This window comes from Rosa chinensis, chromosome 2, assembly GCF_002994745.2.
Source record: "Rosa chinensis cultivar Old Blush chromosome 2, RchiOBHm-V2, whole genome shotgun sequence".
Classification (NCBI taxonomy): Eukaryota; Viridiplantae; Streptophyta; class Magnoliopsida; order Rosales; family Rosaceae; genus Rosa; species Rosa chinensis.
This window is the reverse complement of record NC_037089.1, coordinates 18,508,641-18,533,402: the sequence shown is the minus strand read 5'-3', so window position 1 is coordinate 18,533,402 and position 24,762 is coordinate 18,508,641. Positions and strand designations below refer to the sequence as shown.

General features: G+C 39.0%; 3 protein-coding genes, 1 long non-coding RNA gene and 1 pseudogene across 4 annotated transcripts in view; 3 read left to right on the top strand and 2 right to left on the bottom strand.

Moving 5' to 3' along the window:
• Positions 1–44: 44 nt before the first annotated feature.
• Positions 45–4,031, bottom strand: LOC112186579 (FRIGIDA-like protein 3). The gene is made up of 4 exons (XM_024325043.2): positions 3,785–4,031; positions 1,281–2,346; positions 913–1,073; positions 45–840 (listed from the first exon to the last, which is right to left on the bottom strand). The coding sequence occupies exons 2-4, from the start codon at positions 2,323–2,325 to the stop codon at positions 328–330; spliced, it is 1,719 nt and encodes a 572-aa protein (XP_024180811.1). The 5' UTR covers positions 2,326–2,346; positions 3,785–4,031; the 3' UTR covers positions 45–327.
• A 1,736-nt stretch (positions 4,032–5,767) lies between these two features.
• Positions 5,768–7,264, top strand: LOC121051697. Its single transcript, XR_005806513.1, has 3 exons — positions 5,768–5,876; positions 6,086–6,422; positions 6,875–7,264. It is a non-coding gene; the product is annotated as an uncharacterized LOC121051697 (long non-coding RNA).
• Positions 7,265–7,329: 65 nt separating this feature from the next.
• On the top strand, positions 7,330–9,371 carry LOC112183842 (annotated as a pseudogene).
• A 132-nt stretch (positions 9,372–9,503) lies between these two features.
• LOC112186672 (metal transporter Nramp3) lies at positions 9,504–12,588 on the bottom strand. The gene is made up of 4 exons (XM_024325171.2): positions 11,922–12,588; positions 11,354–11,490; positions 10,606–11,258; positions 9,504–9,990 (listed from the first exon to the last, which is right to left on the bottom strand). Exons 1-4 carry the CDS (start codon positions 12,443–12,445, stop codon positions 9,778–9,780), a joined length of 1,527 nt encoding a protein of 508 aa, XP_024180939.1. The 5' UTR covers positions 12,446–12,588; the 3' UTR covers positions 9,504–9,777.
• Positions 12,589–19,224: 6,636 nt separating this feature from the next.
• LOC112183841 overlaps positions 19,225–24,762 on the top strand; it is a 6,685-nt gene continuing 1,147 nt past the window's right edge. Inside the window, exons 1-11 of the mRNA XM_040513295.1 lie at positions 19,225–19,231; positions 19,380–19,524; positions 19,627–19,839; positions 19,978–20,110; positions 20,207–20,360; positions 20,445–20,717; positions 20,802–20,873; positions 20,961–21,277; positions 21,621–21,788; positions 23,746–24,001; positions 24,545–24,684. Coding sequence (XP_040369229.1) covers positions 19,225–19,231; positions 19,380–19,524; positions 19,627–19,839; positions 19,978–20,110; positions 20,207–20,360; positions 20,445–20,717; positions 20,802–20,873; positions 20,961–21,277; positions 21,621–21,788; positions 23,746–24,001; positions 24,545–24,684 — 1,878 coding nt within the window. The remainder of the gene's footprint in view (positions 19,232–19,379; positions 19,525–19,626; positions 19,840–19,977; positions 20,111–20,206; positions 20,361–20,444; positions 20,718–20,801; positions 20,874–20,960; positions 21,278–21,620; positions 21,789–23,745; positions 24,002–24,544; positions 24,685–24,762) is intronic.

Here is a 24,762-nt window from a genome sequence, read left to right as displayed (position 1 = left end):
CATATTTTGTAGATTTTAGTTTTGAAGAAATATATGCACAAATATTAATGAGAAGGCCATTTGGCAAAATTTTCATTGAATGACCTGGGTAATCTGGCTCATGATTTCTATCAAAACTCTCTTTTACAACAAAATTCTAACGAATCGGTATCGGCTAAAGATAATAGGGACTGGATTCAGATAGCAGCATACTTTTTTGGGGCAAGGCGTATCAAAAATACAAGCCCTGATGGGAAAAGCAAAATGGTTGTCCAGTGCGCGAGTGTCTTGCTGATCGCAAATTCCACTCTGGTGTGGCGACGAGTCTACAATAATTGCCTGTGAGGATTACATGTATGGTTGGCGTTGAGACTGTAATCCAGCACCAATGTAGCTGCCGTAAGTAGGTGGAGCGGCGTTATATGAGGTTGGTGCAGCTCTTTCGTCTGGGGGATAGTAATATAGCCTTGGTTCACTAGCTTGTGGAGCATAAGCCGGCTGGCTTGGAACTTGATAATTGTAGGTGCGAGGACCAGCGAGACCATACCTCTCGGATATCCCGGTGTACACTGGCCTCTCACCATAAACAGGTTGGCCGTGCCTACCAACAGTGGGGGACGAGGCAATGGCGAGACCTGGTCCACCACGGTATCCACGCCATCTTCCAGTGGCTTTTTGCTTCTTTGGTGGTTGTTGGCGTTTACCAGAATCACCACTTCGCTTCCTGTCAGCTTTGGATTTTTCTAGTTGGACAAGCCTTTTCTGCAGTGGATCAAGGGGGTACTCAGCTTCAAGCTTGTAGTCTTGAACACACCCTACTACAGCCTTCAGACCAGAAAGCTCTTTTGCATTAACATCCTCCTACAATTTATTAGAGATCATCAGTAAAATATTATTACAAAACATCTGGTCATTTGGTCGACTAAATTCTACCTGTGCGTCTCCATTGCTGTCGCCTTGTGAATTTCTCCTCAGTTCTTTCAAATACGTCTTCAAAAGTGGCACAGGAGGAAAACTTTCAGTAAGCTGGAAGGCATGAATAAAATGCACAGCATCAATTTGTTTCCCAATTCTGATCATTGATTCAACAACACCTACAGAAAACAATAGAGTTTAGAACAGACTTTGCATCCAAAATATGAACAACCAATCTTACGTTCTTACTGGAGAGAGTTAAGCTCGACCAGCGATCAACAGTCTTTATTTATTGACTAATTTCACCAACTACTTATGGAAAATCTTATGGAAACAGTGCTAAGCCTCCAGACTGCATCCGGCCAGTTAGGTAAAGGATGACCAACCTGGCATTTTGTGTGTTAAACCAAGGGAACGGCAGAGCTCAGGTGTCTGCCTGCGGTGAGCAACTGCTGCAAGAACAACCTTGCAGAGTTCTTCTTCGTCAAACTCAGAAGCAATCCTAAAAGTTGCAAGAAGCTGCAAGAATGCCTCTGCTTCCAATGAAATTCCATTGGCAGCGTCAATAGCTCCACTAAACAACTTAGGCCTCCACTCATCAGCAATTGCTTTGGCTTGCTGCTTGGTCTCAGGGTTCAAAAGGTGATCAGCAACTCGATCAGCCTTTGAGGCTAAGGTGGTCAAGGATTCCATAAGCATGAGACAGGATCTACGCTTACCCCGAAGGACAGGATCCTTCTTACCCTCTGGTTGGTTAGTTTCATCAAGAGGGTAAAACCCCTCCAGTGAATCCAGCACCAATTGCGCTGGTTCACTTGCACTTTCTAGTGCAATAGTAAGTTCCTGACGAGCAACATTTAGTTTTTTATGATTCTCAGCAATATAATTCAGAAGCCCTTTGGCATCCATCTGCTCACAAAATTGCCTCAGTTCGGGGCGTGGCTTAACGTCACTAGCCATACCCTTAGCATTATCACCTTTTTTAGTTGGAATATCTTCCTGTGGTGAATTTGTATCACCAAGTGAGCTCATTACCTTGCTGTCTTTGTTAGTCCCATCATTCATGGGTTCCGAATTTCTTGACTGGTGAATGTCTCGGGCCTCTGCAATAGCAGCGACTGCTGCATCTTTTAGCTCCTGCACCCGATCCAGCAGAGCTTGCTCTTTAGCAATAACAGTAGCTTCTCTCTCCACAAGCAAAGTACAGGTTTCAGCTTCCTGCTCCTCAAATTTCTTCTCCTTGGCTTCAAGCTCTTCAGATTTCTTCTTCAGTGTCAATTCAAGGTTGCGGAAGTGCTCTTCAATTTCTGTCCACCGAACTCTGTCCTCAGCAGTATGATTATGAGCATTTAGTTCCAGTAATACCATACCAAGCTGATCTATCAAACACTGTGATGTATCACTTGCCACCACTTGCTCTGCATCGGCCATTCTCACTGCAAATGTAGGCTTCTGTTTCAACAAGACAAAAACTATATAAGCAACAGTGATAGAATCGATTCAACCAAGGAAAAGGTTAAAGCTCACTCTATGTTAGTAAATATAATGAAGTATGGAACTTCTCTACCTGTCAAAACGAAGACATCATTCCAAAAACATTCAAAACAGACAGTACAATAAACTCAATTTGATGCAGGCTGTGTTAGGATTAGACAAATTTCATCAGCAATTTTTATGACAAATATAAATATAATTTGACCCACAAAACTGATTTCAAGGCAAACTAGAAATTTAATGCACCAAAGGGAAGCTCAAGGACATTAAAACCTCAAGAAAAGATTTAACAAGGAACTTACAAAAAAGTGTCGACCCAAGTCTACCATGTCTCCATAAAGTGCCCCCAAAAAGATATAGGTTGGTCAAGTTTAAAAGCCCACAGAGTTTTGAAGTTAGGCAAGTCTTGACCTCTGTCAATTGACTTTTGCCAAACAGACTTGAGTCCATCGAAGCACTCAATCAATAGCCCACCATCCGAGCAAACAGTTGATTAACACCAAGGATACTTTTAGATGAAATTGCCTAAGGATGTTACCACCTAGAGTTCAGAACTTCAGACCTTAGTTATCATCTCCCTCTTGAAGCCCTAAAACATTTTTAGTAAGAAGCTGCATCTCTCTCATTGTGACGATTACTGAAGTTGACCTAATTAAACTCGTATCCATGACTAAAGGAGTCCATTGCCCCTTCCTATTTTATCATACAACTAAAATTCACTTACGAGTTTTTCTTCTCTTCATATTTATATAACCGAAAAATCCAGTTCAGTGAGCAAACCCAGCAATCTAACTGCCAATCTGCAACCCAATCCTAAATCCTCCATACAAAATGAATCACTCCCTTCCTAGACACACTTGCATTGTTCACAAAATATTTCTGAGCACACACTTTTATCCGTAAATGCATTAGTTCAATTCCTAAATTCTACACTAAACTACAATTGCTAGTCCAAAAAACAATCAATGCCATTAAACATTGTTTCGCCCAGCAATAATTCTAACAGTAAGAGCATTACCAACATTCATCTCTCATATACCACTATCCCTCACAAACATTACAACACAAAATTCAAACAGCATTGAAAACGTATTCAAACAAACCTAATCTCCAAACCCAAAATTGAGGCGAAAACATGTAGGCCATCATCAATTACATCCGAAATTACAATTTGCATGCAATTGCAGGTATCCATTACAAACCTAAACCTAATTCCAAACCCAAGCTCATTAATCAATTGCTGTCTTTACTCCTATATCCCCAGAAAGAATCAAAGAACAATCAAAACCTAGGTCTTTAATTAAAGCTCATACCTTTACGCCATGCAAGATTGAAAAGAATCAAAATTTACAAAAACAAACAAATAGGGAAAGATCAAAAGGAAGTAGTAGCGTACCTTGAGAAGCAGAAGCACTGAGAATTTACAGAGTCTCCGGCGCCGAAGCGAAAAAAACGAAAGGAAACCCAGAAAGGAGTAGTTGAATTTGAGGAATGGGTAGGGATCAGAATGTAAATTAGAGGTGTGAGACTAGGATTTTGGGGGCAGTGAGGTTTGTTGTTTCTATAGGGAGCGAGGGAATGAACCAACCGTTTGAGCTTCTGATTGGTTTAATGGAGAATAACCGCAGGGAAGGTCTCCAATGGCTTTGTCCGGCCCAACCACTTCAATTCGGGTCGTATTAACCCGACTCAATGAGTTTACTCGATTTTACTCGATTCCCAAATATGAGCATAGTTTCTTTGGTCAGTTGTTGACTAGGGTGAATGTACTCATCATACAAGAAGTAGGAACAATTTCATACTTTTGCGTGATTTTGATTTAATTGTTACTAGCCTCTTAAATCCTTAATACTTTTTTTTCTTTTTTTATATATAATAATTTTAGGTATGTAAAAATTAATTTTGGTATATTAAACCTAGCATATGGGCTCATGATGTGATTGGGAGAGAGACTCGCTCTAATACCATTATAATTAGTGACAAACGTGAATTCTGACCCACTATTGCACTAATACCACTTATAAGATGTTGAGTTTTATCTCAAAATATCTTGGTATAATTGGGTATAAACTTATAATTTATATTTTTTCCATCAATTTTCTAACATGGGATCTTTCCATTCTCCAACAGCAGCTGTCTCTTTTGATTGTAATGATTCTTGGTCAATGAATTTATTTTTTCCCCTAAAAAAAGAGTTTTATTATTATTATTTCTCATTGATTTTGTCAAAGGGATTTAAGCATTTCCCCTGTTGGGGAAATATATAAGTTTTCGGGATGGATGAGAACTAAGAGCATCTTTAGCAGACTCTCTATTTTGGCTCCTTAGCTATTTTGGAGAGCATGTTTAGCTTTTTATCTATTTTAGCAGCTACATCAGACTCCTAAGTGGCTCTCTATTATAACTTTTAGCTATCTCGCTCCTAAATATAGAGAGCGGGATGAGGCTCTCTATAATTTAAAACATTTCTTTTAAGTTATTTTATGTAATTTATAAATACATTTAAACTATTTAATCTTTATTTAAAAAATAATATAAATTCAAAACTAACTAAAATAGAGAGCATTGATGCAGACGTAATTCTAAAGTGGCTAGCTAAAATGACTTTTTAGCTACTTTAGCTAAAATTTGACTTAAAAATGGCTAGCATTGACTTAAGAGCATTTTTAGCAATACTAGCTATTTTTTAGTCAAATTTTAGTTAAAGTGGCTAAAATGTCATTTTAGTTGGTCATTTTAGAATTACGTCGGTATCAATGCTCTCTCTATTTTAGTTAGTTTTGAATTTATATTATTTTTTAAATGAATATTAAATAGTTTAAATTTATTTATAAATTACATAAAATAACTTATGTTTTAAATTAGAGATAACTAAAAGTTATAATAGAGAGCCACTTAGGAGTCTGGTGCAGTTGCTAAAATAGATAAAAAAACTAAACATGCTCTCCAAAATAGCTAAGGAGCCACAATAGAGAGTTTGCTAAAGATGTTATAATTTCTCTAAAATTAGAGTATTTTAGCATTTCTCCTAAGTTTTCGGAATGTATCCGTACTGTTACTAGTGGTAAGGTAAGTATGATTTGCTTAGTTATCGAAATGCAACGTCGGATTCCGACAGCTCTTTACGTTCAGCCCCGAAGTAAAAAAACTTGACCGGCCGTTTCTAACAGGTATGTCAAATTATCAATATTCAGTGAGGCACTGAGATTAACACTATTTTGGGCCTAAACTCGGCTTTTTCTTTTGCAATGCTACGTACTTTCCTCTGTTTCTGTAGTTGACAGCTTGCTTCGGGAGTGTACGTTTCAGTTTCTCGGAACCAAGAGTTTCTTCTTATTTTAATCGAAAAGATAGTTGACTTGAAGCATTGACCTGGGCACTTGTTGTTGCCTACTTGCCTCGCTAACTTGCTGCTGCATATGTTCCTCAAATACATTGCAGGTCTTTCTTCAAACACAATTGTGACATTGGAGGTTTCCTTATTCATGGTAAGTGAAGATGCTTTCTCACTTTTTGCTTGTAGTTATTGACTACCATATCTATGTTCATGAAAGAGGAATCATAGCTATATTTGATGAATCCCATAAGCTTGAGGACCTGTTTTGGATATGTATGTAGTCCCTAGATTGTTTGCTGTTTTGGATATATATGGAGTTGTTGCTAATTTTTGTTTGGAATTTGTGAATTTGTGGTTTAGCTTCCCAAGGTGACGTTGTAAAAGGAATGCATATGGAAAGTTCTGTATGAGCATTTAAGCCTTATTTCCGAGTTTTGGATGAAAAGACGCTCTTAATCAAGCAGAATAAGATACTTATTTTGTGTGCCATTGCTCTCTCATTAGACCCCCTTTTCTGTTATATGCTGCTCGTTCATGGTGAGAAGAAGTGCCTCGGATTGGACAGAACGCTGCGTACCATAGCTATTGTTTCGCGATCGGCCATCGACTTCTTGTACATGTTGCATATAATTTTTCAATTCTGTGCTACTCGTTCTATTAATCCAGTCGACATACTTGTGATTCTTCCTCTTCACAGGTTTGCAAAGTAGCCGTACTTAATATGTATAAGCTCTGCTTGTTTAGCAATTTGGAAATCTGGTATAAGCTATGAGATAGAAACTTGTTTTCAAGCATTTTTCTACACAGGGTACTTTTGGATTGTAAATTATCAGTATGTTGAATATCCTCATGTTGCTGTATTTTTCACTTGGTTTTAATTACTACATGGAAATTCTTCTACATTGTTCATCCTGAATTTGAAATATGTGATATTCGTATTTTCTGCCCTGCACTTTGAGCTTTTAACTCTACTTCCTAACCTAGTAAATGCGATTTTGTAATAAAAGAATTTGTCTTTTCATTTGCTGCTTATTAACTGCTTCATTATTTGTTTTCGTCTGTTTTGTTCGTGTGGTTTTAGTATCACTAGAACTACTTCAAGTATACTTCTATTGCTGTGGACTAATGAACTCGCTTTGACATGTTCAGGTGCTAGTTTTTGCTATCATTCCAGAACTGAACAACTTGAGGGTTTTAAAAGCAACAGAGTCATTGAATTTCATATTTATCTTTCAATATGTGCCGAGGTTTCTTCAGATTTGCTCCTGGTTGAAAAAAGATCTAGGGTCTTCTAGTATCCTGGCGAAATCTACATGGGCTAATCTCTTCTTTTTTATGCTGGCCAGCATGTAAGTTCCATGCCATTTTGATGTAATCAGTGAACTTTTACTTGAAAAGGCTTGTACATTTCTATTTTTATGGGAGGTTTGTATGAGGTTGCATACAGCTTAAGAAACTCAGAAGTTATGAGAAACCAAAGCATGAGACTAACCTATGCACTCAGTTCCTTATAAACCCTAATTGCCTATAATTGTTACTCACTCAGAGTTACAGCAACTTATTCTGTTTCAGATTCTGACCATCAAGTGCTTAATTTAAGTTTGTTTGCCTTGAAGGTCATCGGAGCGTTTTGGTACTTGTTTTCGGTAGAAAGAAAAGCAACTTGCTGGCTAAAAGCCTGCAGTCATGTAGGTGTTCATTGTTCTTTATATTGTAATGATGCACATAGAGCTAGCATAATTCTGAACGATTATTGCTCTAAAAACTCCAGATGTGGAGTTGTGGATTCAGCGGATATTGTACAAAGGATTTCTTACTGTTTCTGGTGGGGGCTGCAAAATCTGAGGTGCACATGTTAGATCCTTTGATCCTTGCACTCGATCAACTATAGTTTAGAAGTACTCTCTGTTAAACAAACCAAATAACGAAGTTAGGGACTTCGGATTTTGTTCTCAATTTTTACAACTTATAAACGAGTATGGTGGCTAGTAAAGATAGACCTTGTCTGCTTTTGATATATTTCAATTTTACATTGTGCAGCTCTCTTGGTCAAGGCCTCAAAACAAGTACCTATGTGTGGGAAATCTACTTTTCCACCTTCATTTCAATTTCTGGCCTGCTATCATTTGCATTTCTTATTGGAAATGTGCAGGTTGGTGCAAAAAATGTTTATTTCAAGCTTTTGGTTATCTAGGAAATAAGCCAACACTTTTTCTTATATGAGATGATTCATATTTAGGTCCTTTAATCTGATGAACTGTTTTCCTTTGTCAAACAGGCATATTTGCTGTCGGAAGTTGCAGGATCAGAGGAAAGGAGAGTACGAGTTAAGGAAATGAGATTGAAGAGGCGAGAGATGGAGTCATGGAGGCCTTCCCTATCAAGCCTGAGAATCTTAGAGAGCGGATTTTGCAAACCATTGAATGCAAATTACAAGAAAATATACTAATTGATGTGCACAATTTTCTTCCCCATCTATCCATGGACCTCAGGAAAGATACAATACGACATCTTGGCCTGGATTTATTTAAAAATGTAAGTTATTTAATTCCTACTTTGTTATTCTATGTATTGGAAGTTGTGTGATGCTTTTTATGTGATATCGTTTTGTTTTGTCTACGACTCGATTTCACAAAAGGAAGGTTTTGCATTTCTATCTGGCATGCAGTGAGTTTTACATTGCTGAGGTCTCTCTACTAGTCTACTTAACTAATTTTATGAACTGAATTACTAGTTATAGGTTTATACTTGCTATTTTCTTTGAAGCATTTCATTTCAAGTGTCCAGCGTTTGACAAATGGGATACGCAACTGCTGGATGCAATGTGTGATAGTCTCAAGCCAGTAATCTATACAGAGGAAAGCTACATTTTTCAAGAGAGTGGAACTGTGGATGCAATGCTCTTCATAGCACGAGGAAGGTTAATGAGACTGACAAGTTACGGTGCAACAACTGAGGCATTCTTGTACAGATATCTCGGCTATGGTGACTTCTGTGGTGAAGAGCTCATCGGATGGGCGTTTGATCCCCACTCGTCATCTATTAAACTTCCCTCATCCGTCGCAACTGTCCAGTCTCTAAGTAAAGTTCTGGCACTTGTTTTAAAAGCAGATGACTTGAAGCTCATAGCCTCCCAGCTCCGGCACCTTCATGGCATTCACCATGTCCGCAACACTTTCAGGTTTTACTCAGGTCAATGGAGACGTTGGGCAGCTTGTTACATACAAGCATCGTGGCGCCGTTATTGCAAGATGAAACTTAAAAAGTCTTTGGAAGAGCAGAATGGAAGGTTGCAAGATGCACTGGCAAAGGCTGGGACTAGTTCCTCAAGTCTAGGTGACACCATAGAATGTCTGATCCTTTGCTACCAATGTACTATTTCCTGTACAGTTTTATGGTGCGCCAAAGCCTGTAAAGATTGCCTTTTCTTGAACTCAAACCCTGAATCCAGAGTCGCCTTGATACTTTAGATTGTTGGACACACCTGCATTTTCTTTTTCAGCAATCAAAGGAACAACTCACACTATGCTTGGTACATGTTGTACGGCTTGTATCCATGTTCTAGTGGCCTGGCCTGGGTCTCAAACTTGGCATAGATCCTCGTTCACTCACGTGTGGAGCAGGGTAAAAATCATATAGTACTGTTGGGGACTATTTCCCTCCATATGGAAACCTTCTGAAGGATTATTTACATTGCTGAGTAGCGTTGTTGGAACTTTGTTGTTTTGTTGGTTCTCTATTTTGGTTCAAGAAAGAGAGAGAGCTTTCAGGATGAATAGATGCCAAAAGGATATTTCATTGATGATTTAAATTTAGTACAGTGTCCAAGGCAATGTCTATCATGTTGATATTGTGCTACCACAAGCATCAGTAGGATGACCAGCTTTTCTAATCTATTCTCTGAATACAACACAACTATAATACAGAAGAAACAATGAGCTTATGTTTCTTAATCAGCAACCGCTCTGTTTATATGCACTCCTGACAGTTGGAGATTTGGCAATAGTATACAGCACAATTTTCTTGCGACTGAGTTTAGTTTTAATGATTACTCAGTTCAGTGTGTCAGTGACACTCTTTGATTTGCCCCACCTTGGAAAGGTGATTCCCTTGAAAACAAGGTAGACTATAAACGCTGCATATCCTGCAGTAAAGGCACAGACTACACAGCCAAACAACACCCCGTTCACTTCGTTAGAAAAGAAGTCCACCAACAGATAGCCATTGATCACCATCACCAGTGCAGCCACAAGCCATGCAACCATCTTCACAGAAAATAAGCAACAAGATCTGAGCAACTAAACCATTACTTTATTTATTTCTAACTCATAAACAAAAGAGAAAGAAATTACTAGATGCTAGTTATACAAGGGACCAAGTACTGCCACAGCATCATCAAAAATTGAAATCAGATACAAATGCAGACGAGAGAGAAATTTTGTCAGTCAGAAGAAAGCTGATATATACTCTATTTCAGAATGTCCAATTGATTGAGACAGTTTCTTTCTTAAACCCATGGAGACTGTTTACTGTAAAAGGGGCAAAGAGAATGACACTCAACAGAGCATTGCAGAACAACTAATTCATTAAAAATGCTGTTCTATGCAGCAAATAGTTTTGGCTTAGAACATAAGGAAAGAACAGCAAATAAGAGAGTATGACATATGCTTACATATTCTAGTCACTTGGAGTTTTGGTGACACAAACAGGAAGCAAACAGAGTATAAGGCACCATCCACAAGATACATTCATATACAAATGGATAAAACCCAGACAGGCTTAATTTAATTGAATTTCATAGGCAGAAAAATCATCAGGCATCATTGTTCAAAACCTATAAAATAATTGAAATGCAAATGCAATGGTAAATGCCAGCATACCTTGAGAACATTGCCAATCTTAAAAGATCCCATGATTCGCTCGCTTGACACCAAGAAAAGCAAGGGAATCAAGGCAAAAGGAATCTGAATTGACTGAAGCACATTAAGCCACTCATTCAGAACATCCAATGTGTCCTCAGATGTATCAAACACTAGAGCAACAATTATAGTTGGAATGATTGCACAGCTTCTTGTGATCAATGCCCTCATCCATTTCTTCAATCTCAAGTTTAAGAAACCTCCCATGATGAACTGCCCTGCATAGGTACCTGTGATAGTGCTACTCTGGCCAGCCGCTAATAAACCGATAGCCCAAATGTAAAGAATTGGGAACAAACCACCCCCATACTTCTCTTGAAGATACTGCCCTGCATTTACAAGGCCTATACTATCCGCCAGTTCAGTACCATAAAAACCCTTGGCAAACACGGTGGTAACAAACAGATTGATAACGAAGGAGATAATAAGAGCAATGGTGGACTCAATGCTATAGTAATTGAGAGCTTCCTGAACTCGACCTTTCTTGCTGAGATCAATCTCTCTCGACTGTACAAGAGCCGAGTGCAAGAACACATTGTGAGGCATAATAATGCACCCCACAACTCCAACAGCCTGCTTGATTGTCCTGGAGCTAAGTTTCGGAATCAGAATACCTACAAAGAGGAACCCAATGACACTAAATTAGATACTTTTCAGATGAAAAACAATCTCTGCTTTTAAAATTCAGAAGGTATAGCAAATCCTATACCAAGCAGAAGTTCAATGCCGCTTGGCTTTGCTTCACCAAACATCCAGGCAAATGTTAGCGCCATTGTTGCAATTAGAACTGCGAAAACAGCTTCCAGTTTCCTGACGCCATAGTTCTCCAAAAGTAGAAAGATAAAACTGTAAAATTGCAACAAGAGAAATCATTTTCAATTTAAAAATACTAAGATAGACACATTTTCCTTACCATCTACAGACGTAGGGAAGAAAATTCAGGGCTTAGCCTAGAAAAAAGAAAAAATCTTTCAAATACTAAGAATATAAAGATTAGTCATTAAGATCAGACATATCTGTTCTGCCCCAGAAATTGAAAAAAAAAAATCCTCGGTTTTTCCAGATTCCAAGCCATAAAAATGTTCTACCAACAAAAACCAATTTTTGCACACACAAAAAACAAAAAAAGACAGACAATTTAGAACAAAAAAGCAAACCTCATTTCAAGAACACTAAAAATAGAATCAGAAACACACAAAACATTGAAGTACAAATTCAACTACATAGTACATACCAATCACGAATCATTAAAAAAAAAAAAAAAAAAAGGTACATACCAATCCAACGCCGTTATGACGACTCCAGCCCAAAGCGGCAAAGCCCCATTACTCAAAATCTTAATCGCAATCGCACTACCTATAACCTCCTGAATATCCGCCCCAATCAGCGCCAGCTCAGCCATCACCCACAGCACAAGCCCAGCCCACCTCGGGTACTCCTCCCTGCACAGCTCCGCCAGGTGGCGCCCCGTCGCCACGCCGAGCCGTGCCGACAACAGCTGCACCAAAAGCCCCATCGCCGTCGCCCACATCAGAAGCCACAGCAGCGAGTTCCCGGCGATCGCTCCGGCCTGAAGATCGCCCTCCAGGTTTCCCGGGTCGAGAAAAGCGATGCTCATCAGGAACCCCGGCCCGGTGAACAGCCAGAGCTTCTTCCATGAAAACGGCGGCGTTCTGGAGCCGTCATCGGCGTCGTCGATTCCGACGATGTGGACCTTGTCGTCCGAGTCGTAGGCTGTCTCTTCCAACTGGTCGCGGCCTTCGGAGTCGAGAAGCGGCTGTTCGTGCTCCTGTGCAGCCATGGTGGGAGTTATTCTCTGCGGGCGAGTGTACGGTGGAGCGTCACTGTAGCGAATTGGATTCTCGGTTGAAGCTTTATCGGTGTTGGAGAGAAAATGAAGGTCGGAGCAAAGCTACGAGTCCCTCTCCGCCTTTATTCTCTTCGTTTTTGGCTACCCTTTCTTTTTTTAAATTCCTCCGGTGACGGTTTTTTAAAGTGCACGAATAAATGCGTGACACGTGGAGATATGAAATGATTCGGCGACTTTACTGAATGGCACCTGCTACCTTCATGTACACGAACAATTTTCCACATTATTTTGTTTAATGGGAGTCAAATATTGTATAGTAGATTTTGCTCTTTTGGGAAACAATTCAATTAATTAATCGACCTCTGACTTATAAATAAGAGTCGAAACTGTAACCTCTCACATATCCGTGAGAAAGATTTACGTAATTAGACCTCTAACCTACATAGAGGATAACAAGAGTTGAACTCGAAACATCTCTCCTTACATTGGAAATATTTATGTAAATAGATTAAATAGTGTTGGGCAAAATATGATTTTCCAATTTTCTATAGTAGAAACATTTTTTTTTATCACCACACTCATCTCATGATATCAGTGAAATTTGAATTGCGATATACATAATGTCAATTATTCAAATAACTGAAAAAATTATAGCTCATTGATATTTGCTTTTTTCTTTTAGTATGAGCAAACTAATTTTTTTTCCTCAATTACATCGATGCATTGACGCTATATACCAATTAGGCCACGTCTGGTTCACGTAAAATAAGCATCAGAAAAGAAAACTTGTTCATTTATTGAGTTTGGGATACAAAAGGAAATGAAATAAGTGAAAAAAAAAAGGGGAATAGAATGAATCATTTTCCCTCATTCTTTTATTGCATTTATTACTCACAACACATTATTTTATTGTATTATTTATAAAAATTTTAACAACTTTTCTTACGCTACCAAACATAGGGATGGAAAATTTAAGAAATTTCATTTCCCTTTCCATAAAAAAAAAAAAAAAAAATTACTTTCATGTCTGTGAACCAAACGAGACTTTCTTGTTCATTCTATCCTCAATTCTATTCTCAATTACAGCCGTTACTTTCTTTTGTTTGTTATAAATTCATCAATTCCATTTATGGCTTCATGCTCAAGCCATCACAACTTCTATCCTTACTCTTTAGCGAGGATAGGAATACATGATGACACCAGAACCACCATGGTGGTCCGCACGGCACAGTCAATCAGCTGCCAAAATAACTACGAACGAGAAAGTGCGACAAAAGCCGCCCTATCTCTAAATTCACCGTATCAAAGTAACGCCACGTAGGGTGGGCGCGATTACCGAAACGACGTCGAAAGTGCGCGTTTTGGTGGTGGCCTGGCGCCAAGTGTGTGGGGACTGCGCGCGAACTGACGTTTTTGTCGTGGAGGACTCGTGTCTGCGTGTGTACATCAAAACGCAGGAATGACAAAATCCTGGAAAATTCTTTGCGGCTTTTTTTGTCAATTTTTCCGATCTCCGTACGCACGTGAAATGCCATCATTAGTGACGTCAGAAGTTTCCCTTTCTGGGAAATCAGATAAGGCCAAAAGAGGAAATTTCCCTCGCTGCATGAAGTTGATACAATCATGCAGATTTTTGTTTTTTTCTTTCATTTTATGTATTAATTTTATTTATAAAATACAAAATGTACGAATAAGTTTTGGATCAGCAAATGGGCCCCCATGATGTGAATGTGTGATAGGCCTATCGTTTTGGGCAATTGGTCACACATCTAACTGTCTTAATTGTCTAAGTGGTGAGCTTAGTGCCGTGGTGTCAATTTATGAAACGACTTAAACCTAACATGCGACTTTTTCTTGTTTTATGGAAAATATCTTGGAAACTATGGCAAACCAAGATTTTTTTTTTTTTTTACCTTATTTACTTGCATAATGCTTAGTATCGTATCTCTGTAGCATTTAATCTAATAACATTTTTTTATAAATAAAAGATTTTGAGTTTGACTCACACAATAATCGAGCTATTCAAGGGCCAAGAGTAGCCTTGGCACCCCCATCATTTATAAAACCTGCTAGTTAGCTTTCTATAATTAAACAATTATAAGACTAAATGAATGGAAAACCACTATGAACAATCTTCTCGCTCTCAATCCATACAAATACTTGACAAAACAAATATAATTTAAAATGAGAACTATAATCATTCTACGAGAATTAATTGAAATAATGTTATTTTGAATAGTTGTATAATGGACTCTCGCATGTGCGAACGAAAATTTTTAGCTCCGCCCCTTGACCAACATACAAATAGTTGTTGCGTATTCAACATTCTAAAGTTGCAATATGATGATCAGAATGCCACACAAGTTTCTGAAGCGTGGCATTGATGGCTTTGGCACGTCGACATTAATGTTTTAAACCATTTTCAAGTTTTTTTGTTTTAAATTTTGTTGCAAGTTGATAAGGATGAAATATATTCTTCCATCATAGAGATATGAGCCAATTTTTCCTGCATGGACCCAAACGCAACCCTTATCAAGTGGTTCAATCTTGACATCTCTTTCTCACCAAGTTCACCAAGTTCAAATGGTTGATACTTTTCATCTGCCGTGGTTTTTACGTTTTTTCTTCATGATTGCATTTAGATTTATATAAAGAAACACTAGGCTTTAAAATTAAGCGAAGACTAGGTTGCTGCACAAGGCATCTTAGCCTCCCACAAAGCAAAAAGTCATCATGTTTCTGTTGGGCCTAATGATAGTGAATCTAAATCAGGGCCCATATCTTTTTTTTATTTTCTTTTTTGGTCTGAGGGCCCATGTAAGATAAAGCTCAATTTTAGAACATAAAAAAATAAAAAGAATTCACAAAGTGTTTATGATAAATTCACAATCGGACTTTAGGATGCATTGATTATGGTGGCGTGTTGCTGGCAGAAGCTTAGGGTCATTCTACTGGTCTTTTTTTTATTATTATTTTTATTTATTTATCAATTACACGGTGTACTCAAAGGCTTCATAGGTCCAGAGACTAATTCATGCTCGGGGGATCTTGTCAGAACGCTTCCTCTCCCCTGGCCACCAAGAATATATTGGTCATTCTACTGGTCTTCATTTAAGTAGTAATCTTCACATTAAGCATATTATGATTAAATTTGATTCTAAAGTGTTGGTCAGCCTCTTTAATAGCAATGATACTGGTTTACAATCTCTAGATATCTTATTTTCAAGCTGCAAAACTCTTATATTATCCTTTGATTCTTACTCCATCTATCATGTTCATAGGAAGAGGAACATGGTGACTGATTGTTTAGCCAAGAGAACCACATAGATGGATTTTGGCCTTTACATTAACCAAATCCTCCTATCAATCATAGTTTTGGATGATACCGTTACGCCTAAATTTTTTGTAATAGTTGCGGCTGATTAGAATTTTTTCTTTCTCTTTTTGGACCTCTCTTAATTGCGCAATCCAATAAAGTAGGAAATTAAATTAGGATTATGATATATCAAAGATTCGATTACTGTCAAAAGTAGTAAAAACGCGCCTCATGTGACGTCCCGAACCCAAATTCATCGGTTTACTAGTCATTTGGACGGTAAACAACTTTTACTTTCACTTTTACTGTCGTTTCAATGCTTTTAGGGGGCCCTAAAAGTTGACTTTTTGTTCGGGTCAAAATTTGAGAAAATGTTCTTCATGAAAGTTGTAGAGGACGTTAAACCGAGCGCGTGCGTAGGTGGTACGTAAAAATTGGAGTTCGTATGAGAAAGTTATAAGCGAATTAAGAAAGTTACTATTTATGGTAGATTGATATAAATTTAAAAAGTTACTGTGGCCGGGTAACTTTTCTTTCTTTTCTCTCTCCTTCCCCCCGTGCTCTCTCAGTCTCTCTTCTGCAACTCTCTCTTTCTCTCTTCTGCAACCTCCTCTTTCACCACCTCTAGGCCACCAAATGGCAAGCTGCGAGCATCGATGGACTCATCTCCTCCTCCTTATCACGCATGTGGGAGTTGTTTGCGACGATTTGGCCAGAAATGTGGAGATCGAAGCCAACATTTTTACTGTAGCAATTTGGTCAACGCCGATTCCCGGCCACCTTCGGTCATAAACCCCGGTCCATTAGAAGCGCCTTGAGCCTCTCTTCATGCTCGCCAAGTTTCATAACCCAGATCGAAGCATGGAGGAAGAAAGCATAATTGGAAAATTTCACTGTACTTTGGAGTGCTTAATTGTTCGGCTACTTCAAGGTATTTTCTGACTTTGTCACAGTTGAGAAAGTTATTGGAAATGTTGAGATGATGCTGTGGATGAAATTTGGTGGCCGGAGGAGGAGTTGGCCGCCGCATGAACAGTGTCACCGGAATAGTGCGACGGTGAATAGTGAGGTGTATGAACAGTGATTTATATTCTGGTTTTTTTAGCTAGTTAAATCCTATAATTTTTGTAGAGGTTGAATATGTGAATTTGGTTGGAATTGGAGAAGTTTTTAATTGATTATGAATTTCTGGGAATTTAGGATTTCGATTATCGATTTACGAGAATCCGACCGTCGGATATCTCTTGGTTCTGACTTGAAACCTTTAAGATAACGAATTGGTATTAGATGTAAAATTTGGGTTGAATCAGAGAAGAAGTGGCGAAATGATTTATGAGGATTTAATTTTGAGAATCATATTTAATTGTTGAATAGTTATTCACGGAAAATAATTGTGTACAGGGCGATGTACTGAGCTATTGCTCGACGAAGGAACTCGTATGCATGGTCGCCTAAACAGTACAGTGAGTGGACTTTTATTTTAAATTATTTGTGCATGCAGCATATTAGCATTTTCTGATTGAGATATAATTTATAATTTGAATTATTGAGTTTTATGGTTTTATGAGATTTGGTTTATTGAGTTTTGATTTATTGGGATTTATTTATGAATTACGAGATTAGTATTGAAATTCCTTCTCGAGGGCTTTTAGTAGATTTTTGAGATAGTCATTCATGAGTTATTGAGTTGAGGAATGATTTTCGGGAATTGACTGATTCAGAAAATATTATGAGAATTATGGATTTAGAATATCGGTTTTTATGAGGATTCACGAGTACGAATGTTTCATCGAATTTTTGAGCATGATTGAATTATCGAGATTTATTGAGCTTTGAGCTCCGTACTTATCAGCCTTGAAGTTAGATTGAATTTTCTTTCCGAAAGCATTTATTGATTTATAGAGTATTTGATTTTATGCTTTCGAGGATGCTTTCGAGGATTTATTGAGATTTTGAGGTTATTTTCAATTTCTTGAGGAGGCTATTCAGTTTATTAAGGCGGCCAGTTTTAGCGCATGCGTATCTTACCTAGTTGGCAGTCCCTTCTAGGTAATAGTCTGGTTGGCAGTCCCTTCCAGACTACAGCCCGGTTGGCAGTCCCATCCGATGCGTCACCTAGTTGGCAGTCCCTTCCAGATGACATGAGGTTAGTCGGCAGTCCCGTCTACTACCTGTGGTTAGTCAGCAGTCCCGTCTACTACATGTGGCTAGTTGGCAGTCTCATCTATCCACCGCCTCCTATTCTGGTTGGCAGTCCCTTCCGATGCGTCATCTGGGTGGCAGTCCCTCCTAGATGGCATGAGATGACTAGATAGCAGTCCTTTCTAGTCATCAAACGAGCCTCATGAAAAGAATGTTTTTATAAGGATTGAGGATGAGATTTTAAGAGATTTCAAGATCTTCTTGTTACGTGATTGAGATTTCAGTAAAGAGGATGATTAAGAGTGTTTTCAAGATTGTTACTGCATGCGAGATTTTAGAGAATAACTTGGGAAAGCATTAAGTTTTACTTATACATTTGAAAGTACTTATTTTTCGTCCACTAACTCTAACGGATTTTAAATGTTTTCCCCTGGGCCCTTCGGTTTTAAATGCCCAGTTTGCAGGCCAGTTTAGCTTAAGGTCGAGCGTACTTGGGGTTGAGGCATAGCTGTCATAGTTTCCGCATTATAAAAGTATCAGTCATTTATCTTGTTTTCTATTTTCTTGTACGCCTGTACATTAGATTGCTCTGATAACCTATGAGATTAATATTCTTAGTTTCATAATTGTTTGTGAAATGGGAGATGTTGTGACATAAGGAGCATGGTGGCTCCAGAAGAATAAGGATGGATTATTTTTGAAGTGTAAATGTCTTTCTACAGGTTTTTGGGTAGTTCACTTTTAGAGGGAGTTCCGCTAAATTTTTGGTAGAATTTCTTCTAAGGTGGGCCCCGCAGGGCCACTTTCGATTTCAAGGTGGAATCTGGGGCGGGTCCTGTCACCTCATGCGCTCGAGAGATCTTCAGAAAAACCCTAAGTCGAGCTTCCGCCCGTGGATATATGTGACTCCTATCACCGGTGGTCACAGCCTTATACCGGCGGCTTCTACTGTCCGTTCACCAGACGTCTAGTCTGCACCCAATATGTTGTGCATCACACTTAGTGCGTTGCGGTATTTTTGTTCCTACATCAGCATCGCGGTGGTCGGGGTCTGCTCATTGTTTTGTCTCCCTGCTGCGATGCTGCCATTCAAAGTACTCAACTAGAACTGTCGAGGACTGGTTAACACAGAAACGTAGAGTGCTTTGGTCACTCTGGTTCGTCATGTCAACCCTAGCTTGGTTTTTGTCTTGGAAACCCTTGTCGAACCAAGGCTGATGGAGGACTTGCGAGTTGAAATGGGTTTCTTTAGCTGTATTTGCTTCCCCAAAAAGGATGGCTCAAGAGGTTTGGCTTTATTCTGGTCTTCGAAATGGAAGGTGAGTCTTCGTACCTATTCTACACATCACATTGATGTTGAGATAGGGTTTCCTAGTGTCGCTGGAGTTTGGCGATTCACAGGCATCTACGGTTTTTCAAGGCATGGTGATAGGGTCCAAACTTGAGACTTGCTTCGTACTTTGGCAGCACAGGTGAATCTTCCATGGCTAATAACCGGCGGCTTCAATGAGATTTTGTGTGTTGCTGACACATCCGGTGGTCCACCAAGGAACTCTGCGATGATGATGCGGTTCAGGGAAGCCTTGGCCGATTGTAATCTGGAGGACATGGGGTTTGTGGGTTCTCGTTTCACTTGGTTTAATCTGTTCACCAAGAAACGGTTGGACCGTGGTTGTTGCACGTAAGATTAGCGTGCTATTTACCCATACTCTAGGGTTATCACACTACCTCCAAATAGGTCAGATCACAACCTCATTGTGGTAGAGATAGCTGCTGCACTGGTTGTCAAAGTGCCAAGACTCAAGCGCTTTAGGTTTGAGAATATGTGGATGCAACATGGCGTTGCTGTTATTCAGAAGGGATGGTCCATTCCCTCTATAGGTGAACCTATGAAGCAAGTTGGGTTGAAAATTGGTTCAACGGGCAGGTTGTTAATGGAATGGGATGTAGGAACATTTCGGCAGAGGAAAACATAAATGCATCTCCTGCAATTTAAGATGGATATGTTGATGAAACTCCCTTATGATCCTATTCACTTTGAGCAGCAAAAAACTCTCCAATTTAGATATAATGAACTTTTATCTTTGGGTGAAGCTTATTGGCGTCAGAGGTCAAGGGTGCTATGGTTGAAAGAAGGTGATCTTAATTCAGCCTTTTTCCACAAGAAAGCATCTAACAGACGCAGTTGCAATAAGGTGGTAGGTATCACTGATTTGGGAAGACAATGGCAAACTGACCTTGCACAAGTGGCTTCAATTTTTGTTGATTGCTAAGAAAATATTTTTCACTCTGAGGGTTCTGATCCTACAGCTTTGGCAGTAGTTCTTGAACAGATTCATCCATGTATTGATAATGATATGAACTCTTCTCTATTAGCTCCATACTCATATGAGGAAATCAAGAAGGCTTTATTCCAGATGCATCCATCAAAATCACCTGGACCTGACGGTATGTCTCCCGCTTTTTTCCAAAAGCATTGGGCAATTGTTCAATTTGATGTGTGTTTAGCTGTGAGGACTTTTTTAAACACAGGTATTTTGGATTTTGAGAGCAATTTTACTCATCTGACTCTTATTCTTAAAATTAAAGAGCTTAAAATTGCAGCTTATTTCAGGCCTATAGCCCTTTGCAATGTGGTGTATAAAATTGCTTCTAAGGTGCTTGCTAACAGATTGAAAGTTATATTGCCTTCTATTATCTCTCCTCTTCAAAGTGCTTTTGTTCCTGGCCGTTTGATATATGATAACACTCTTGTTGCATCTGAAGTTGCTCATTTTATGCATAAGCTCCGACATCAGAATGAGGGTTTCTTTTCCCTTAAGTTAGATATAAGCAAAGCATACGACAGATTGGAGTGGACTTTCTTGATCTCTATTTTATCTAAAATAGGGTTTGCACAAAAGTGGATTGACACTGTTCTTTGTTCCATTAGAAAAGTGCGTTATTCTATTCTGCTACATGGTAAACCCACAGGTTATATTACTCCCTCCAGAGGCATCAGGCAGGGGGAACCTCTTTCTCCATACTTATTCATTTTGTGTGTTGAAGGTCTCTCGTCCCTTATTCCTCATGCAGTATCCCAGGGTTCTCTGAAGGGGCTGAAGATGAGTCCTCAAGCTCCAACTATTCATCATTTGCTATTTGCCGCCGACAACTTTATATTCGGAGAAGCATCTGTGGTGGAATGCTCTACCTTCAAGTCTATTTTGAATGTGTATGAGCGTGCTTCTGGCCAAAGGATTAATCTAGAGAAGAGCAGTGTTGTCTTCAACAGGAATGTGCATCCTGATACTAAAGCTAATTTAGCTTCTATGGAGGAGCCGTGTGTGGAGGACCATGGAAAATATCTAGGACTTCCACTTCATGTGGGAATTGAAATCAAAAGTGGCAATTTTTTCTTACCTTAAGGAAAGATTAACTAAGAAGCTGATCAGTTAGTGTACAAAAATCCTGAGTTCTGCATGGAAGGAGATTCTGATTAAGGCAGTGGCTCAAGTTTTCCTAATGTATGTTATGAGTTGTTATATGCTTCCTAAAGGTCTTTTTGATGATCTCCACCAACTTTGTGCTCAATTTTTTTGGGGAGGTTCAGATTCTAATTGCAAAATTCACTGGTGGTCATGGGATAGGATGTGCCTGTCTAAAAGTGAAGGAGGCTTAGGTTTCAAGAATCTGCATGCTCATAATTTATCTCTGCTTGCAAAACAGGGATGGAGGTTAATCACTAATCCTAATTCCTTGTTGTCTCGTTTGCTCAAGGCTAGGTATTTTCCGAATGGTTCTTTTTGGGATGCAGATATGGGGGATTCTCCCTCATATGCATGGAGAAGCATTATGGAAGCTAGAACTGTCCTTCAGGCTGGATTGTTTTGGCAGGTTGGTAATGGCTCCTTTATTAATGTTTGGAGTGATCAGTGGATTCCAACTGTTTCTCCTCATCAACTTTGTAAACCGGCTGCTTGTAACATTTAGTTAGTCTCTTCCCTGATTGATACGGATACCAAAAGTTGGAAGATTGATGTTCTACAACGTCTATTCTCTCAAGAAGTTGTTGATGTTATCTTGTGTGTTCCTCTCAGTCATAGAAATAGAAGAGATCGTTTGAGCTGGAAACTTGGGAAGAAGGGTAAGTTTTCTTCTAAAACTGCCTACTATGTAACTCGGGAGGTGGTGATGGGGGATGCCTTTGCTTCCTCCTCTCTTGGTGATCCTTTTAGTATTCTCTAGAAGTCACTTTGGAAAGCTAAGATCCCTGGGAAGGTCTCTATATGTATCTGGTAAGCTTGTCATAATGTGTTACCAACTAGGGAGAGTTTGAGTAAGAAGGGTTATACTAGTGATATGGGGTGCCCTACTGCACAGGAAATCCTTACTGCTCCTCCTTTTTCTATTCAGGTTCCTATTACTCATTCTTTTACTTTTAAGGAATTAATGGTTACTTGAGCAAGCATCTATTCTTTCCTCTGAAAATTTTCTAAGTTGTTGATGCTTTTTTGGGGTCTTTGGAAGAATAGGAATGATAAATTGTGGAATGATAATGCTAAAAGCGCTTCTACAATTGTTGCCTGTACTATGGCTTGCACTACACCAATTTTGTTATCAGACAACACTTTTTGCACAACGAAAAAAAAAAAAGTGTTGTGTGATGAAGAAAAGTGAATCACACAACATGTTTAGTAAACTTACGTTGTATAAGGTGGTTAAAATTCTGAAGTTTTTGTTTAGAAGGTCATTGCACAACGGTTAAAAGAGTAATCTGTTGTCTGAATCATTAAAAAAATAGCGGCAGATTTCCCTCCTAGATCGACTCAAATTTGGCTCCAAATTGGTACTACATAGTACAACAGTATAGTTATATCTGTTGTGTGAGAGTAGCATGCAAAACATGATACAACGGTTTTTGACCTTTTGTTGTGTGATAAAGTGGGAAATATTTGAATGTGCCTTTATTTAGCCCAAAATGGCACTGAAGCCCCCCAAAAACCTCCAAGTTTTGATTGAAATATAGCACTAGATTGATGATTCCACAACCAAATGAGTTATTTCCGTTGTGTGAATGAGCATTGCCTATCATGTTACTTTGGTTGCATATTATAGCGGGAACTTTTCCCTCTTTGGAACCTTAGCTGAGGTTTAATTTGTTCACAATCAGACAACAAAACTTTGTCTTTATGTTGTCTGATTCATAAAGCAAAAATTAAAATCCCGCCTTAGACAACTTAGTCAGCTAGCTAGGTTTAGTGGATTTGCTCTCTCCTCCTCAACACTTTGTCAAAACAGCCGTTTCCTCTCGTCGAGCAGCTCTCTTCTCAACTTCATCAAAAACCATCACTCTCTCATCAAAACACCATGAATCTCTCATGAAAACACCATAGCTATTTGTCTCCTCTCACTCCCACTTAGACAAAATAAGGGTTTTTCTTCGAATCGTTTCCATCAAAGACTTCTCCGTCACTTTCTTCACACTTCACAGTTCCTTCCCAAAAACGTCGACTTCCCTTAAACATCGTGCTTTGGCACTCTCTCTCTCTCTCTCTCTCTCTCTCTCTCTCTCTCTCTCTCTCTCTCTCTCAAGCTCCCAACATCCCCAAAAACTTCATAATGAAGGGAAAAATAACACACACGCACTCTCTGTTTCTCTCTGTGTTCCTCTCGTCCTGCATATCGAAGGAGCTCAAATCCAAAGTCTGAGCAAAGCAAATTTGCTCAACTCTAATGAATAGGTATTCTTTCCTTTTCAATTTCAATTTCTAGGTAATGGGTAAAACCGAATTAGGGTTTCTATCTGAGTTTTATTTTGGGGTTTCTTGAGATCTCACGATGAACACGAGAGGTGAGCCCAACACCTGCAGTAGTAGATTTATTGCTACAAATCGAGCAATCAAAAGGTGGAGGAGATCCAGCCTGGCACGAGCGGCTAAACCCTGACCGTCAAGGTCGTCACCACCAATCTGGTCGAGAGGTCACCTCTAAGAATGGCGGTGCTCGATCCTCTCTCTCGTCTCTCCCTCTTCAGCCCCCTCGCATCACTGAGTGCCTCGTTAGCGATGAGACTAGAACCATTGTCTTCACTGCTCGCAATGACCAAGGTACGTATACGGACTCTTAGTCTTTGCTGAGTGCTTAAGGCTTTTAGGTTTCAACAGTTTAGAATGAGAATTGCACTTCTAGGTTTGTATTGGTTCATGAGAAATTTAGTTTGTGGAAGCAAATTTTTGCATTCGGTTTCATTTTTTTCAAACCAGATTATAACATTTAACATTTCTATGTGTAAATCTTTGTGGTGGATCTTCAAATCTATGTTTCTAGGGATTTTGTTGAATTAAAGTTAAGGTGTTTATGGATCTCTGATATTGCTGTTGTTTTTGGTCCGACTTGATTAGCTATGCATATGAATGTTGAATATGTCCTATATTTGTATATATCATATCACAGTTGTAGGATGTTGGGTTGTGGAATTGTGGGTGTGGTTGATATGACAATAGGATTGTGGAGCATTTGTACCCTACAGAATATGGAGTTTTCAGGAGTGTGTTTGATTGAAATGTACGTACTATATATGGAGTATTATGGAGTGTGTATGATATAAATGTAAAGTGATTATTGAGCTTACTTTTGGGTTATAATTGCAGTTGACATTATGAAGCCTAGTACCACTGTGATTCCATGCAATACAAAGATTGACATGTTCATCAAAGGCACTATGAGGCTTGCAGTTGATAAATGGGGTCGTGTTGAAGTCACAGAACCAGCCAACTTTGAAGTTAAGGAGGTCAACAATCTTTCTCTTGTCGAGTATGAATTACTTAGTGTTGCTGAATGAGATCAGAAAAGCTAATTTGATGAAAGA